The 16066-nt window shown below is 34.8% G+C and overlaps 1 protein-coding gene and 1 long non-coding RNA gene across 2 annotated transcripts in view; one reads left to right on the plus strand and one right to left on the minus strand.

The window, feature by feature from the left end:
- Nucleotides 1-16066, plus strand: part of Gpr158 (G protein-coupled receptor 158) — a 424142-nt gene that overhangs the window by 353614 nt on the left and 54462 nt on the right. Inside the window, exon 6 of the mRNA XM_003463167.4 lies at nucleotides 8418-8527. Within this exon, the coding sequence (XP_003463215.4) occupies nucleotides 8418-8527 (110 nt within the window). The remainder of the gene's footprint in view (nucleotides 1-8417; nucleotides 8528-16066) is intronic.
- The window catches only part of LOC111754944 (uncharacterized), a 196513-nt gene that overhangs the window by 14362 nt on the left and 166085 nt on the right, over nucleotides 1-16066 (minus strand). Inside the window, exons 3-5 of the long non-coding RNA XR_002789616.2 lie at nucleotides 9477-9629; nucleotides 6510-6597; nucleotides 3714-3753 (exon numbers count right to left, since the gene is read on the minus strand). This is a non-coding gene — a long non-coding RNA (uncharacterized LOC111754944). The remainder of the gene's footprint in view (nucleotides 1-3713; nucleotides 3754-6509; nucleotides 6598-9476; nucleotides 9630-16066) is intronic.

The raw sequence follows: 16066 nt of genomic DNA on the forward strand, positions 1-16066 counted from the left end.
TCCCAAGCTGCCCAACTGCCCAAGGATTTTTATTTATTTTGTTTAAAAAAGACCTGAGTAATAGAGTCAAACTCTATTAAGGAATATGAGTGAAAATCTTTTCCTGTTATTTTGGGGGTTTCAGATTTTCTGACTTAAGAGGGAAAAAGTCTATGGTACTTTATTTAAATTATGGTAACAATAAATTTGATACCATCTATAAAGTAGTCTACAGACATCAGGAACTTGACATCTTTGCCTTTAGTTTTTAGAGCTGTAAGCTCTTTTAATTTTTTTTTTTTGTTGTTGTTGTTTTCAAGGGCATTATGTTAGGAATCTTGAAACACATTTACCACATATATTATATCTACTTTCACAATGACTCCAAATCTTATTTTTATACTTTTTAATTTTTAGGAGTTTTTACTATATTTATACTTTTAGTCAATTAATATCTCCTTTTAGTTGATTCTGAGTTACTTGTTCCACACTATGGTTGTGTAAAGACATAATTACAATTATAGTTCCTCATATTTCAAGTAATTGCACAAATGTAAATGTGCCTTAACTGTATTTTTGCAGCTTTTAATCCACCTTTAGTTAAAAATTTTAAAGGCATACATTTTAATCTTAAATGTTTCCTTTTTACAGAATAATATCTCTTGCCAAATGTAGGAAAACTAATTTTATAACACATTGAAGGGCTTTAAATAAAGACCCTTTAAAGGCAATCTTATATAAAAGTTCTTTTAATGCATAAGGTTTGGCCTAAATGACTCATTTTCAGCCTCCTACTTCAAAAGATTGTTAAATTGGACAGGTTAAATGCAGGGTTTTAATATTAGACATTTTCACACAGTACTTTGATGGGTGTCCTCCACTGAGATAAGACATTGCCTCTAATTTTTCGCCCATTCAGTATGAATTGTTGCTTAGAAACTTCCTTCAGTAGGAGAAGATGATAGATGCAGGAGAAAGTTCTCAAAACCTCAGGCATCAACAAGAATCTTGCAAACATCTGTTATCCTGCTTCCTATTGTCCAATAAAAAAATTTTTATAAATAAAACGGTTCTCACAACCTGTGCTAAAACTGCAGGGCATGAAATACCTCATTCGCTCAAAAAAGTGATTGAATTTACAACCAGTTCACTGAACTGAAGCAAATCACATTAGATGAGCCAATTAAGAAAGTAGAACTGCTGTGATAAAGACTATTGCTCATATGAAAACACGAGCTTCCCACTTTTATAGAAGCAACTTTGGGAAGAGCACTGGATTTTGTCAGCTTCTACCCCCTGTACCACCTGAGCATTCCTCCTTGAAAGCATTGGGCACTGTGTCTACTAGTGACACTGTGGATTCAGCCTCTGCTGCTCCAATGTCTATAGTTGCTAAAAAGTTATTCTATTTAAATATTAATCTATTTTTTACATATTTGGGAAAGCTAATTAACAGTATTTTCTTTGTCCTCTCCCCAAACTCTACTAGCTCTATTCAATATCTAGAGTACATATCATCAAACAGACTTCAAAATATGTTTTAAGACATCACATTTTATGACATGGGAGGGTAACCAATGCTGATTTTCAGGTATATGAGGGCAAGGTCTAGAAATCTGTCTCTGTCAAAAGCAGTATCTTTTAAAATCTCGTATCTATAGTATCCCATAACAATGATCAGCTGATTGAATTTTATAAGCATGTGGGAAAATGTTCTATGATTTACAAAAAGCCTTTAAAATGTTCAGAAATGTATGTTAACCTTCACACTTAGGACTTACTGTCAAAGAAAATGAAGGAAAAGTCTTCTAGGCAGTATTAAAAGGAAAAAGGTTTGTTTCATGTGATACCTTCTGCTGCTCAACCTGAATACGTCTGGCCTTATCTATTTCTTCATTTCTGGGCAAAATATTTGGTGCCTGAGACTTAAAGGAAGGATGGCTTCTTTTAGCTCACAGTTTATAGCATTTCAATCTACAATGTTCTGGTTCCAAGGCAGAGCAACATGGCGTTTGGTGGAGGCATTTGGCACAGGCATTTGGTGGAGGAATAACTGCTCATGGAATGGCAGACATAAAACAGAGCTCAAAAGGGGGAGATAAACCCCTTGAGGCCACACCCCTGACCACCTCTTCTGACCAGACAACACCTCAAACTAACTAAGAAGTCAGCTGTAAGCCCATGATTCAATCACCTTCCAAAAGCTCTACGTGTAAGGGCACCAGGCTTCTGAGGGACTTCTGGATTTAAACCATAGCCTTCTTATCTTGTTCTATCATAAGATATCTTCCTTTACATCACTGATGGTTTAATACCCAGTGTTCATTCATTCAGCAATTATGTATGCCCTTCAGTCCTTAGGTTATGCAGTGAACTCAGTGGTACTCTGTATCCTGCTTCCCACACATTCATACAGTATCTTTAGCCTCTAGCACTGAAGGGCGATAGAGATAGTTTCCACTTGGAATGTGTGCTTTGGAATGATATCATCAGGTGTTCTTCCTGTAAAGGAATTTACTGTGGATTCTGATTTAAAGAGTTGTCTATTTTGATAAACAGGGGTAATTAGTTAAGCCTTAAAATTTAGTCTCTATTTCTTTTAAATGAAAACAATAAAGTTTACCCTTAACCTAAATATGTACTATGTCTAGCATAGTGATCATTGTATGTGTGGGGGACAAGTAACTGTCTTTGTCCTTTTTCCGCTGCTATCACAGAATACCACAGACTGGGTAATTATAAACAATAGGAATTTATTTGGCCCCCAGATTTGGATGGTGGAAAGTCTAGAGCATGATCCTGGTGTCTGGCAAAATCCTCAAAGTGTATTATATCATGGCAGAAGGGCAAGCAAACAGAGAGAGAGAGAGAGAGAGAGAAAGAGAGAAAGAGAGAGAGAGAGACAGAGACAGAGACAGAGAGAGTGTAAGCCAAACTTGTCTTTGTATAAGAGCCCACTTTCTTGATAACTAGCTTCCGTCTACTTTAATGGCCTTAAAGGTGATGGTATGCTCATAATCCAGTGGCGTCTTGTAAGGGCCAATTCTTCATACTGTTACAATGACAATTAAATTAACATGAGTTTTGGGGTTGGGGCCTTTCAAATCATAACAGTAGCCATTGTTGATACAAAAATGACAGCTATTAATGTGATATCAGTAGAATTATCCTCATTCATAAATTATTCAGCATAGTGGCTTAGCTTTTTTTACATTTGTTCTACTAAAATCTGTTAACAAAATCTTACTAGCTTGGGATTTAGGAAAGAGTATGCATTTTATAGTCATGTTGTTAAACTATGATTATATCTGTTTAACAATGAAAGATTAAATAATGAGATTTAAAAGACATTGAAACTTGAGTATCATTTTGAGTTTTGTTTTTCTTTCATTACAGAGTATATTAATCAGTTTTTAAAAACTAGATCTGAATTGGGTAAACTTACTGTTTTTCCATCGTCAATTATTCCCTCCTTCCCTTCGTCTCTTCTATATCTTTTTAAAATTTTAGTCCTAGCATATGCATGTATTAATTACCTATTATTTCCAAGCAAAGAGTTGGGAAATGGGCATGCACTTATGAATAATACCATTACAGTCCCTACCCTTATGTATCTTATAAATAGCTGGGAGAAGACAGTAAATAAATGAATCACAGAAATTATTTAAAAATAGAGTTGATAGATCTAGTGCTCAATGACAGAAAGAGGCATGCAAATAAGACAGAAACCTTACTTGGTCTTGGGATGCCGAGACAGCCAGGGATGCCAGCCCTCTGGAACAAGAATAAGATAGTGAAGCTTCATGTTAGAAGGACAGCGACACCTCAGTTGTTGAGCTCAGTTCATTCCCAGTTCAGTCAAACAACAAAAAGTTTGAGAACTGAGTATGTTTTTCCCATAAGAAATAATAGAGAATAAAATAATTGGTTCTGAGGCCCCCAAATTGCACGAGCACTATATTATCGGGGTGATAGCTGTGCTCATGACCCCTTTGTGTCTGCAAAAAGATACAATGTGTAACTCACTGTTGACCCGTGTAGGTTTTTCAAGTTGAATTTTCAGTTTGCCTATGGGCCAGCGTTACAACCACCAATCAGAAATTTTTTCAAACTTTGCTGCTGGAGCAGTGGAAAGTTCGAGTTCGGGGCCTTTAGACAGCTGACATATCACTGATCATAATATTCCTCAGACCCATGCATCCTTTTCTTTGTTTCATTTCAAGCCAAATGATCCTTCTCCAGATCACTCAGACTTAAAATGTTCACACATCTTTGACATTTTACTCTCTCCTGCCTCAACAAATGATCAGCTGCCCAGTGTTTGCGTGATTCAGCATCTTTTCTTCTCTTCCCGTGAGTGATCACATTTCCGTTCTCACAGCATTAGGTATGTTCAGCTGTACCTTCCCCCATAGCTTTATTTTTTTCTTTCACCCAGCAGATTATTTAGTAAGCCCTTTCTGCTCTGTTAACACCAGTGCCACAGAAACAGACAAAGTAAAGGAAATGCTTTCAATCTTTCCCCCATTTACTATGATGCTGATTGTGGGATTCTCATGTGTAGCTTTTATCAATTTGAAGAAAGGTCTTTCTATACCTATTTTCTTCAAGGATTTTTGTTAATCATAAAAGAAAGTTGAATTTTTTAGTGGCTTTGGCATTTATTGTCATGACCATGTGGTTTTTTAACCTTGGTTTTATTTCAATGGTGTATTATACTCATTGATTTATATATGTTTGAACTAGCCTTCTATTCCTAGAATGCACTGTGGTATTGATTGTGGTGTATGATATTTTTACCGTGTTGTTAAATTCTGTTTGCAAGAATCTTACCGAGGATTTTTGCATCCGTGTTTTTCAAGGACATTGGTATAGCTTTCTTTTGTTTGTTGAGTCCTTATATGGTCTTAATATGAGGGTAATGCTGGCTTCATAGAATTTGGAAGTGTTCCTTCTCTTTTTGTTTCATGGAAATCTGAGGAGCGTTGGCATTATTTCTTCTTTAAAATTCTGATAAAATTCACCAGAAAATCTGCAAGATCTTTGGATTTATTCAGTTGGGAGGGTTCTTACTGCTATTTTAACTTCATTGCTCATTATTAATCTGTCTATATTTTTATATCTTGTGGGTCAATTTTGGGAAGTCACCGGAACTTACCTATTTTTTCTAAATTCCTCAACTTGGGATATAAATTTTCAAAATAGTTTCTAATAATCCTCTTGGTCCGAAGTATTGATTGAAATTTAAACTGTATCACCTCTAATTTTATTAATTCAGGGCATTTTTGCTTTCTTTGTCAAGTTTGATTAAAGATTTGTCAGTCTTGTTTATCTTTTCAAAGAATGAATTTTTAAAATTCATAATCTTTTGTATTGTTTGATCTCCATTTTATTAACTTTGTTCTGATGTTTATTATCTCTTTTCCCCTACTGGCTTTAGGCTCAGTTTATTTTTGTTCTGGAATCCAAGATTGACCATTAGGTTACTTACTTGGGACCACTGTGGTTTGCTAATGTACTATAAATGTCATCTTAGAATGCTTGCCTCATGTCCCACACATTCTAACATGTTGTGTTTTCATTATCATCTGATTCTAGGATTTTTTGGCTTTTTCCTTTAATATCACTAATGACTTACAATCATTCAAAAGTATTTTGTTCAGTCTCCAAGTGTTTGTGTAGTTTTTATGGTTTCTTTTATTATTAGTTTCTAGCTTCCTTCCATTCTGACAGGGTGCATGAGATCATTTCACAAATTGCTTGCAGTTCTTTAAGGCTTCTTCTATGACTGAAAATATGACTCTTTTTGGAGAAAGTTTTGTGAGATGCTGTGAAACTCTAGGTGTCTGATAAGTCTATCAAATGTATTTTGAGGATAACATTTTCTTTTAAGAATTAGCTGAGATACATCATTCGGTAAATATTTAACACATATAAATTTTCTGTTTGTAAAGCTACAAAATATATAGAAGAGCACAGCCTTCCCTAGTTTTAAATTTGAGTCAGAGGTATAACCATTCAAATATGGTAGAAAAAGTATAAAGCAAAAAAGTGATTATAGCAATTTAAAAGAAGGAATGACTGAAGTGGTCAGATATTCACTGAAATAATAGTATATAATTATACTACAATGAAAATTTTAACTTTTCCAACAAAGAACAAATAATTCTAATAATTATCCAACACATTTAATATGCACTATAAAAGGGCCTGTTTTTGTTTGCTCCATACTGTTACATTAATTTTCAAAATAGTCTCAGGAAGCAGTATTGTTATTTCATTTATTTTTGCAAAGGAAACATCTGAGGCATCTCATGACAGTATTAGGTAATTTGCTAAGTCACGCAACAAACAAACAAACCGTACTATGATTTGGACGCCGGGGAACTAGATCCAGAGCGAGTTCTCACCACCTGCATTGCCTCTGGTTCAGCCAAACTGGGGTTTCCAGCTCACTATCTGCCGAGCGATTTCTACTACATGTTTTATTAAATTCACTGAATTTTTATTTATTTAAAGTTTTACCTTACCCATAAGTGATGAAAAGTCTGTTATTCTTTCATTTATTTCCGAAGGACTCAGTCTTCTCTTACATTGGCAAGTCCTCAAATTCTGTATCTGTGAAAAAAGTTTGAAGGTTTTATCAATAGTTCCCAAATACTTCAAGAGTAATTCATCATTTTATAATAGAATTTTGTATTATAGTTGTTCATCTATGTTTATTCATTACCCAGAGGTTGCTTAATGTGCAACGGGAAGTTTTAAAGTAACACGGATTTTACAGCCCCGCTGTTGTAAAATCCACTGTTTCAGAATAATTCTTAAAATCATTGTCACTGACAATATTTAAGATGGCATGTGTTCTAGATTTAATGTTCACTCCTTTAGTTGTCTGGCACGAGAATGGATACATACACTCTCTCAGATTCCTTAGTCATGTATCCAGATTTCTCTTGACACATGTCTATCTTTTTTCACCCCTAAGTTTACTTTTCTTTCTTCAACTTAAATTCCTTAATAAACGATAAAACTTGTTTTGTAGAACCCACAATTACTATTGGTGTCTTATGCAAAGGAAATACATTCATATGTATGAGCTAAAATTTATTTATGAAAATAATAAAATAAGGATAGTTATTATTTTTTTCCTGAATCCAAACATGTCTGTGGTAAATTCTGAAGGAAAGTCTCTATATGCATCTACTTCATATCTATGTAGTGATCTGGAAAACTGTGGTCAAATACTGTGTATAAGTTAAAGAATAAAGTTGAAAAAATTTTATTTAACTTGAAAAGCACAAAATTTTTCCATTTTAAAAATTTGTTCTTAAGATTTTTGTCCCATTATTTCTCTGTTCCTTGAAAATATAATTCTAATTTAATACCTTTATATAATAAAAATATTTGAGAAATACCAAGAGAGTTGTAAGTAATGCCATTCTTGATACTGGAGGACAGAAGGGCTCCACTTGTCAAATGTTAGCCCCTGCATCATGGCCACCAGTAGTACCCAAAAGAATCACCCAAGGTTTGGGGAGTGGGTGTATTTTCTGTTAGAATGGTCTATTTTAGCAAAATCAGTTCAAAGCTGCTGCTCCAGCAGAAGATTTAGGCATATATTTTGGATATTATTAGTCCTGTGGCACTACATGTGATTCCTTAGGCCTGGTCAAACCAGTTCTTCTTTATAAAGGTTTGCTAAACATCAAACAATAGCAGATGAAATATAGTAGAGTAGCTTTCCTGCATCTCATGACTATCCTGTAATTGTTCACTTGCTTCTTTGTGCCACCGTTGAAGCTGCACAATATTTGTCAGTACCTATGTTCCTTTAATGCAGTCTCTGGTTTTCATGTCTCTCTTCCTGGTTTTATTAGTTGTCGTGTCTTTTATCAGTTGCATGTAGCATGGAAGGTTTATATATCCTTTGCTGAATGAAGACTCTGGTGTGAAAAGTGAAGATTGAGTGGGGTAATTAATCCAAGTAGTACATTAAATAATAAGGAATGGTGGATTTGGGGGGCATCCAGTGTGAACGGTGTTTCCTTGTTAGGGTTCTCGGAGGGGAATGTGAGGCTGCCTGTCTAGGTGTGAATAGGTGGGCTCCTGGGGACAGCAGCAGTGGGAACTACGCTGACTTGCCTGCATAGGGAAGTAAGGAGAGGTAACTGCACATACTAAAGAGTTAGAAACAGCTAACAGAAGCTGCTCAAGGTTAGAATTAAAGAATTATATTTTATTTGAAAGCAATAGAAAGCCTCTATAATTCTTTGATATGAACAATGAACAATCAATGTACCATTTTAAAGAATTATTTGAATGAATGTGTGCTTAGATCCAAATTCACATGTATAATGTACCAGTTTACAAAGTATTAATTGTAGTCTGGGCCATCAGTTGATCCTAAAGATCTCTTTCTATCTGTCCTTATCCCACAGGTTGTTATTTTGTACTTTGAGCCAAGTACATTTCGCTGTATTCTCCTAAGATGGGTCCGTCTTCTCGGTTTTGCCACTGTTTATGGAACTATCACTCTGAAGCTTCACAGGTATATTTTATTAGTCTTCATTCCTCTGGAAGGATCAAATTTTAAGGCTTAGCATGTAACTGTATCCTGGCTTGGCCACTTAAATGTTTTAATTTTAAGAATTAAGGTATAAGACTTCTATATTTTTATCTATACACATTTATATTTTTAAATTTCTAGGCTATATATTTTAGATTCCTGAGGAAGTCTTTAATACAACCAAAGTCTGAAACAAGATGCTTTTGTACAATGTGTCATTGGTTAGTAAAACGTTTCATCACATATAATTCTGAAGAAAACAACATCATTAGAATGTTAAATGGTATTTACTAGCTAGAACCAGGATGGAATACAAAAAACAATATAGCTGAAATAATGACTTATGTCTAGGCTGTTACAGAATTTTGTATAGGACAATTCAGCAGTATATTTATTTCACAAAAGCTACTCTCCTCCATTCCCAAGTTCTATACTGATGATAAATGCATGAAGTTAAAAAAAAGTATCCTGGACTTCCCTCCTTACTTAATATGTTGCCATGATTACCTGTCTTGGAAGATGGAGGAAACTTTAAAATCCCTCATACTTACTTTCAAAACCATGTAAATGTTAGGAAGAATGCGGAAAACAAAATACCTACTTAGGAAAAGTAAGATTGGCTGAGAAATATTCAAAGGTTTCTCTTGCCTTCTGTTTCCATATTTAACCAAAGTTTCAGTAAAGTTAAGTCAAAGAGCACTGGAGAAAAACAAACAAATGCATCCACAGAGAAAATGCTTTTGATCAGCGTGGAAGCTGTTTTGATAACCACAGTAAGCTATTTATTCTTTCATACTAATTTTTCCATAAACATTTCTCAATGAAAGTCTAACATTGACCATACAACAGTTTATTTTAGATGTCATAATATGCATGTTTGTCTTATGTTACATATCTTCCCTTTCAACTGTTTTAAAAGTATGGTAATTACCGACCACTCAAGATCTCCCTTTCTTCTTTCCTTTATTCTTCTCCTCCCCCAGTTCTTCCTCTCTTCCTCTTCTTTCCTTCCTTTTTTTGGTACTGAGAATAACTGAGAATGTTCTGGATTATCTTTTCGGAACAAATGTGAATACCTTTGACTCTGAAAATAGTAAATTAAAAAGATTATTAGACAGGATTGCAACAGGTCCAGTTTAGGTATCAACTTAGCCTCTAACTCTAAGGAATCATGATTCTGTCTTATGAAAGAAAGAATTAGACAAAGCTATAGCATTGTTTTGGACTCTCCCTTTATTCTGTCCGTATGGTAGAAATTTTGCTCCTGTGTCCTACTCCCATATCCCCATTCCCTATGTGACTGCTGTTTGTTCACTAATGTTCACCAAAGGAAAGGAAAAACCAAACACAGCATACCTTCTAGAAACCCTAAACAGGTAAACCCTGAAACAGGTAAACCTTCTAGAAACCCTGAAACAGGTACCCTATTGTGATTTAAAAATACCTCCTTTCTGTACTAGTCTAGCATGTAGGGTATATTGGATGTTCTATTATTATACTTTTTACTCCTTTACAGTTGTGTTATACAATTGCCCTAATTAACTTCTTGAAGTGAGTGAGAATCCTTCCACTGAGTCACCCTCACTTAGCACAGTAACTGACACATGGGAGGTAGTTGGTATATATTAGAAGATCACTGACTAAATAAAAACACTCACTGCTGGGCAGGTGATTTAGCTCAACAGCATAAGCACCTGCCTGGCAGATGAGAGGTGGTGAGTTTGATTCCCCAATACCAATCAGTCAATCAATCAGTCGAACACCCAGTGTATTCACACAGCTGCTTTCTATAGTTCTCTGCACATGGAGCAGACTCATATTCCCCAGGTTGCTGTGTGCTGCATCCTTGTGCTCTCAGGACTCTGAAACACACAGAATGTCAAAGTCTGCAAAAGGATACCAAATGGAACAAATCATGAAGCCAGAAAATTTCTTCCATTCAGGTTTTGTTTCAGTCCTTATTATTTCCGTGAGAAAGATTAATTTGGAATGACTAGGTCTCTAATACCTGTGGCACAATTGCTAGTCTTTCTTTGGAACAGAGTGAATCAGGCTGCAAGCTCAGAACTTTGCACTACATTGCTATCTACTTAAAGTGTATTACTGTTGTTTCATTTTTGTATTTCTGTAGGTACTTTCTATTTACAGAAAGTGCTGTCTACTGCTTTTTTTAATGTAGCAATACAGAGTTTCCATTAAAATATTTTCAAACCAATAAAAGGAAACTAATTTAAAGAAAATACTAACTGTTACACAGATCTAGCAGAAATCTTGAGGGTAGCATGCAAATGTAGGGATGTAGGAAATATGTTATTTCATCATCTCTTTATTTTTAAAGACTGGAATTAGCAGAGTTTCTCTCTGTGTTTCTAGAAGTCATTGCAACGAAGAATTACTCTACAAAAGGCTTAAATATTTCTAATTTAATGCACAAAAATATTTCTAATTTAATGAGCTGAATTATTTTTATTCTGTGCAAACCATGTAACTATTATTATGTTCTAGATTTTCTTCATATTAAACTTAAATTTAACTGATTATATTATTGTTTGTCTATAAACTGAATAATCAGCATCCCAGAGAAATATGAGCAATTTGTAGGAAGGACTGACAAGCTCAGCATTTCATTCTCCATGTTTAACGCAGCACTTTGACTCCACTGTATTCAGATATTTGTTGAATGAGTGGATGGGTGGATGGTTCTAGTAAATGGAGCAGCGAGTGGTGTTTTGGGCTGGCATCTCTTAAAAATCCAGCAAAATGTCACTCTCAAGAAAGGACTTCTAAGCTTTTCTAATTCTGAGATGAAGAGTAAAGATATAACTTCTTATAAATCCAACTTTAAATGTCAGTTCTAATGTAACTTTGTATACAACCCAAAACAAATCACTTTAACTTTTGAGGATTAGTTCCCACATCTATAAAATGGCTTACTATTTTACCTGTGAAGTTATGTTAAATATAGTTTGAACATTTGTAAATATATCAAATAGAGTCTTTTGGTTGCAAACCACAGAAACTGACTTTGGCTAAATTAAGCAAAAAAGAAATCCATTTTGAATGAAAAATCATAGAATTAATGGGAAAGCTAAAGAACTCGCAATGAGAAGAGCTGGTCCACAGGAGCTTGAGGAATTAGACTAGCCTTAGCTAAGATATTTTCACAGAAATTTGTTTTTATTTCAAATTTTTAAAAAAGTAAAAGTCTGTCATACCTCCCTGCACAGAAAATTCTAAAGAAATTATAAGTATGGATATATAAAGTGAAGTATGGATCGATAAATGTTACAGTCTCTTGAAGATGAGGTAGACAAGAAAGACCTGGGTTTTGTGCTGTGCAGGTGTTTCCTTCATGGTTTAGTGGAAATAGGAAATATTTTTTTCTCTGTCACCTAGTCTCTTGCTGACAGCTATAATAGTAACAGAATTCCCAGAGCACTGAAAACTCGAGAAAGATACAAGTAAGAAATAGGATTTCACTCGATCTTTAGAACTGGTACTATTAGCCTGGGATGGGAACTTATTTTTACCAAATCTCTGCTCTTTTCTCTGATAGTCTTATCCCATGTCCAAGAATGTAGACAAAGACTAACATAATAAGCCAAAGGAAAAGTAAAAAAAAGTCTTTCAATTATTAGCAGTGCAATACAGGGTTGCCCTAAGCTGGTGTTGGAGGTTGAAATAGTGTCTGCCCCTTAGGGAGCAGTGTTTTGTCATTAACATTGTTTAGTATAACCAGCATTTGTGACAATAAAAATCTGATCACCATTCACTCATTTATTCACTTATTTGTAGTGCTGGGGATTGAACCCAGGACTTCATGCGTGATAAGCATACCCTCTACCAATTCTTCCATGCAATGAAATTTATTTGTACTTGAAACTGTTTCACTCTGGGGGCTGGAGATTTAGCTCAGCGGCATAAGCACCTGCCTTGCAAGCAGGCGGTTGTGAGTTCGATCCCTGGTACCGATAAAAATGAAAAAAGACAAAAAAAAAAAAAAAAAAGCACAGAAACTGCTTCACTCTGATCAAAGAAAGGGGTGGCGTTTGACAGTAGGGATTTTAGTTAACTCAGTATGGATTGTAAGGCAGAAACAAAGCGGGCAAAAACAAAGAACACGCATTTATACAAACAGTTTCCTTCAGCAACCAAAGACTTGTGTGTGACACAGGGCAGATCTAAAAGGACATCTAGTACTTTCATGAATATGTGAGTTCATATACCTGCTTTCCTAGTTGTTAGTTTAAGAAACTTGGGAAGGCATTATCTCTAAGCTCAGAAAAGTCACATAGTCTTTAGGAGACAATGTAAGGAAATGTTTTTAAAGGAAAGGAGAGTGGAGAGAAATTTTAAAATTTAAAATTAAAAGAATATTTTCCTGTTCTCTATAATAATGTTTTTGGAAACACATTAGCTTTTCATTTTTCTCAGGCCAATCAAGAAAAAACAAAGAACTTCTTTTATACTGTGTTTAAAATGAATCTTTAAACAAGCTATGAAAAGACTTCTCCTGGTTGTGGACTGAGATTTATCATTTCATGCATTATTCGGGCTCCTCGCTGTGGGTACAAGCCGAAGCAGTTTTCTCTGCTGTGCTCATTAGCACCAAATATTTACAGTTTGTGGGAAGCTTTATTTTTTATATGTTTTAGTTTGTTTCCTAGCAATTTTAAGAAGTAACTAGGAGATATTTATATATATTTACTTTACGTATTCTTCTAAGTACATACAAAATAAGAGAATTGAATTTTTAAAACAGCAAAAGAAAAGCAAGTAGGTGTCTTTGTGGAAAATGCATAAGTTTATCATAGAGTGAACACTGTCTCTCTTAGCTTAACTTGTAACAATCATAGGTGGCAGAGAATTTTCAGTGGAGCCCAAGGCAGATGTACTTACTCGACTTTATAAATGAAGTACAGACCTGCTTTAAAAGACCTATTGGTTAATCTCTCATTTAGAAAAGCTGCAAAACAAGGACCTTTGTTCTTAAATGGTGACTATGCAGATGGCTTTGGACATTCACAAATTCTTCTAACCCTTTTTTCTTCTCCTGCACATAGATGACTGATATTTAGGGTCTGCATTTGTCTGTTACTATAACAAAATATCTGAAGCATGCTAATTTTATAAAGAAGGATATCATAATTTCAGAGTATCATAACTTCATGGATGAAATTCTTCTAAATAGGGCTGGTTCTGGCCAAGGTACCATGTCACACATCAAAACAGAAAATCAGAGAGCCGAATGGAGCCAAGCCTACCTTTCAAAACAACTTTCTCTCAAGAACTAAAGTGTCTCATGAGATCTACTTTAACCTTCCTGAGGGCAGTACCTTCAATGACCTCACGGCTTCTATCTGGCCTGACTTCTTAAATTTAATACTGCCAGTATAGACTTACTGGAGACCAAGCCTCCAACATGCAATCCATTGAGAAATACACAATATCCAATCACAGCAAGCTCCTAAGTCAGACCCAAACAAAGGATTTGAATGTGAAATAATTTTAAAATGGTTTTAGTCAATTGCTGATAAAATAATATACTAGTAAATTACTGCTTGAATATATAGAGGTAGGCATTATGGTTTTACTAGGAAATAGTAAAAGCTTGGCATGTGGATCTTAGTAATGATATGGATTCCAGGCCTGTTCTCTGCTCAGCTCACTGGTTTCTCATCATTATTGGCCAACTACTCTGGGATATAAAATACCTGAAGTGGAGAATTACTTATAATGACATTTCTTAAGAATCATATTGTTCACCATAAAAAAGAAATTCCTGCTTCAGAAGAAAGTCAGGGGCGGGGGATTTAGCTCAGCAGCATAAGTGCCTGTCTTGCAAGCACAGGGTCATGATCCCTAGTACCCTAGTACCAAACAAACAGACAAAAAAATCCCTAGTACCAAAACAAACAGACAAAAATATCAAAACTGGAAGAAAGTCTCTTCCTGTCCATGAATGTACTAAAGCTAAACAAGTTCAAAGCCAAAGAAAGTTACTTAACTTTGGAAACATTTGTGCTGTCCATGAATGTACTAAAGCTAAACAAGTTCAAAGCCAAAGAAAGTTACTTAACTTTGGAAACATTTGTGTTTTTCATGTCTTGGAAGAATATATTCTATATTTTAAAAGTCACACTTAAAATAAATTTTTAGAAGATGAAAAGTTAAATTGATGTTTCATATCTCTAATATTAGAATTTTAAGAAATTGGAGAAAATTAATTTTATAAATGACTTGCCTTTTTCTTTTCCTATTTAATACCTCATTAAATGCTTTTTGAGATTAAGATTTATAGTCTCATTGGACACAATTTCACCATTTTAAATCATATTTAATGAAATAGGAAAAATCAAAAGTCATTTGGCTGTTAGCACTTTCATAAATTAAGGAAATAAGTGTATGGAATGTACCATAGAGACTCAATTAAAGCACAGAAAATCTGTGTGTTATCCAGATACTAATTATCAAAGACTTTGTATAGTTATATATCTTAGCTTGGCCCACACCGTTTTTATCATTCTGATTACTCTTAGGCACGAATGACCGAACAGAAGGAAGGCCCCTGAGACACTGAGAAATAAGCAAGGGAGGTCCTCTTACTTCCTCCTACATGCAACTTCTTTTTGTTGGCATTTTTGTAGTCCATCTGCAGCTTCCTGAATCTGCATTCCTTGGAACCTTGTACATAACTGTGTTATGGATTCAGGAGCCAAGAGTTATGAAAAGAAAACCCCTCAGCTTCAGAGACTTACTTTTTAATTGTAAAGTCTCTAAGTAGCTAGAAAATAATTCTCCTTAAGCATTAATTCCCACTCTGGTCTTGCCAGTGACTTCTTATCACACTGTCCTGTCCAGCACAGAGAAAGGACTCCAGCTAAAAGGCCAAATGCTATTTATTGTATTGAGGTTACATGCTGTTTTCAGAAATAAGTTAAGAATTTTTCCCTTGAATAGCTCCATTTATAAATGAAGTAAAAGACTTGAGAAATATATGCATACTGACAAAAGATGCATTTATTAACTAGAGGTCTACATTCATATACAATCTTTAATGTCCATGTGTACCATTTGAATAAAAATACAAAGAAAAGCAAAGTTTATTTTATTTTTCCTTCCAGAACATATTAACTAGTAGATGTGAATAAAGTAGAAATGAACTCATTCAGAAAATTAAGAATTAAATTTACTTATTTTCCTGTCTTCAGGTTTTTTGCTTACTTTATGGCATGACGTATCTTTGAAATCTACAGTCAAAGCCTTTCAATTTTGAGCCTCGTGTGTGTGTGTGTGTGTGTGTGTGTGTGTGTATTCTAATTGCTAATGACATCACAATAGATTATGTCTAGAACTCTGAAAAGAGGCTCACATTAGAATATGTAGTTTATAGTTTATGGGCTGTGTGCCATGTTTGAAATATGGGATCTTTTCTTGTCTGGGTTTTTATGCTTTCAAGTGTGTGTGTGTGTGTGTGTGTGTGTGTGTGTGTGTGTGTGTGTTTACATGGATGTGTGCTCT

The sequence above is a fragment of the Cavia porcellus genome, unplaced genomic scaffold (genome assembly GCF_034190915.1).
Source record: "Cavia porcellus strain 051 isolate PalLab524CR breed Dunkin Hartley unplaced genomic scaffold, mCavPor4.1 scaffold_27, whole genome shotgun sequence".
NCBI classification, from domain to species: domain Eukaryota; kingdom Metazoa; phylum Chordata; class Mammalia; order Rodentia; family Caviidae; genus Cavia; species Cavia porcellus.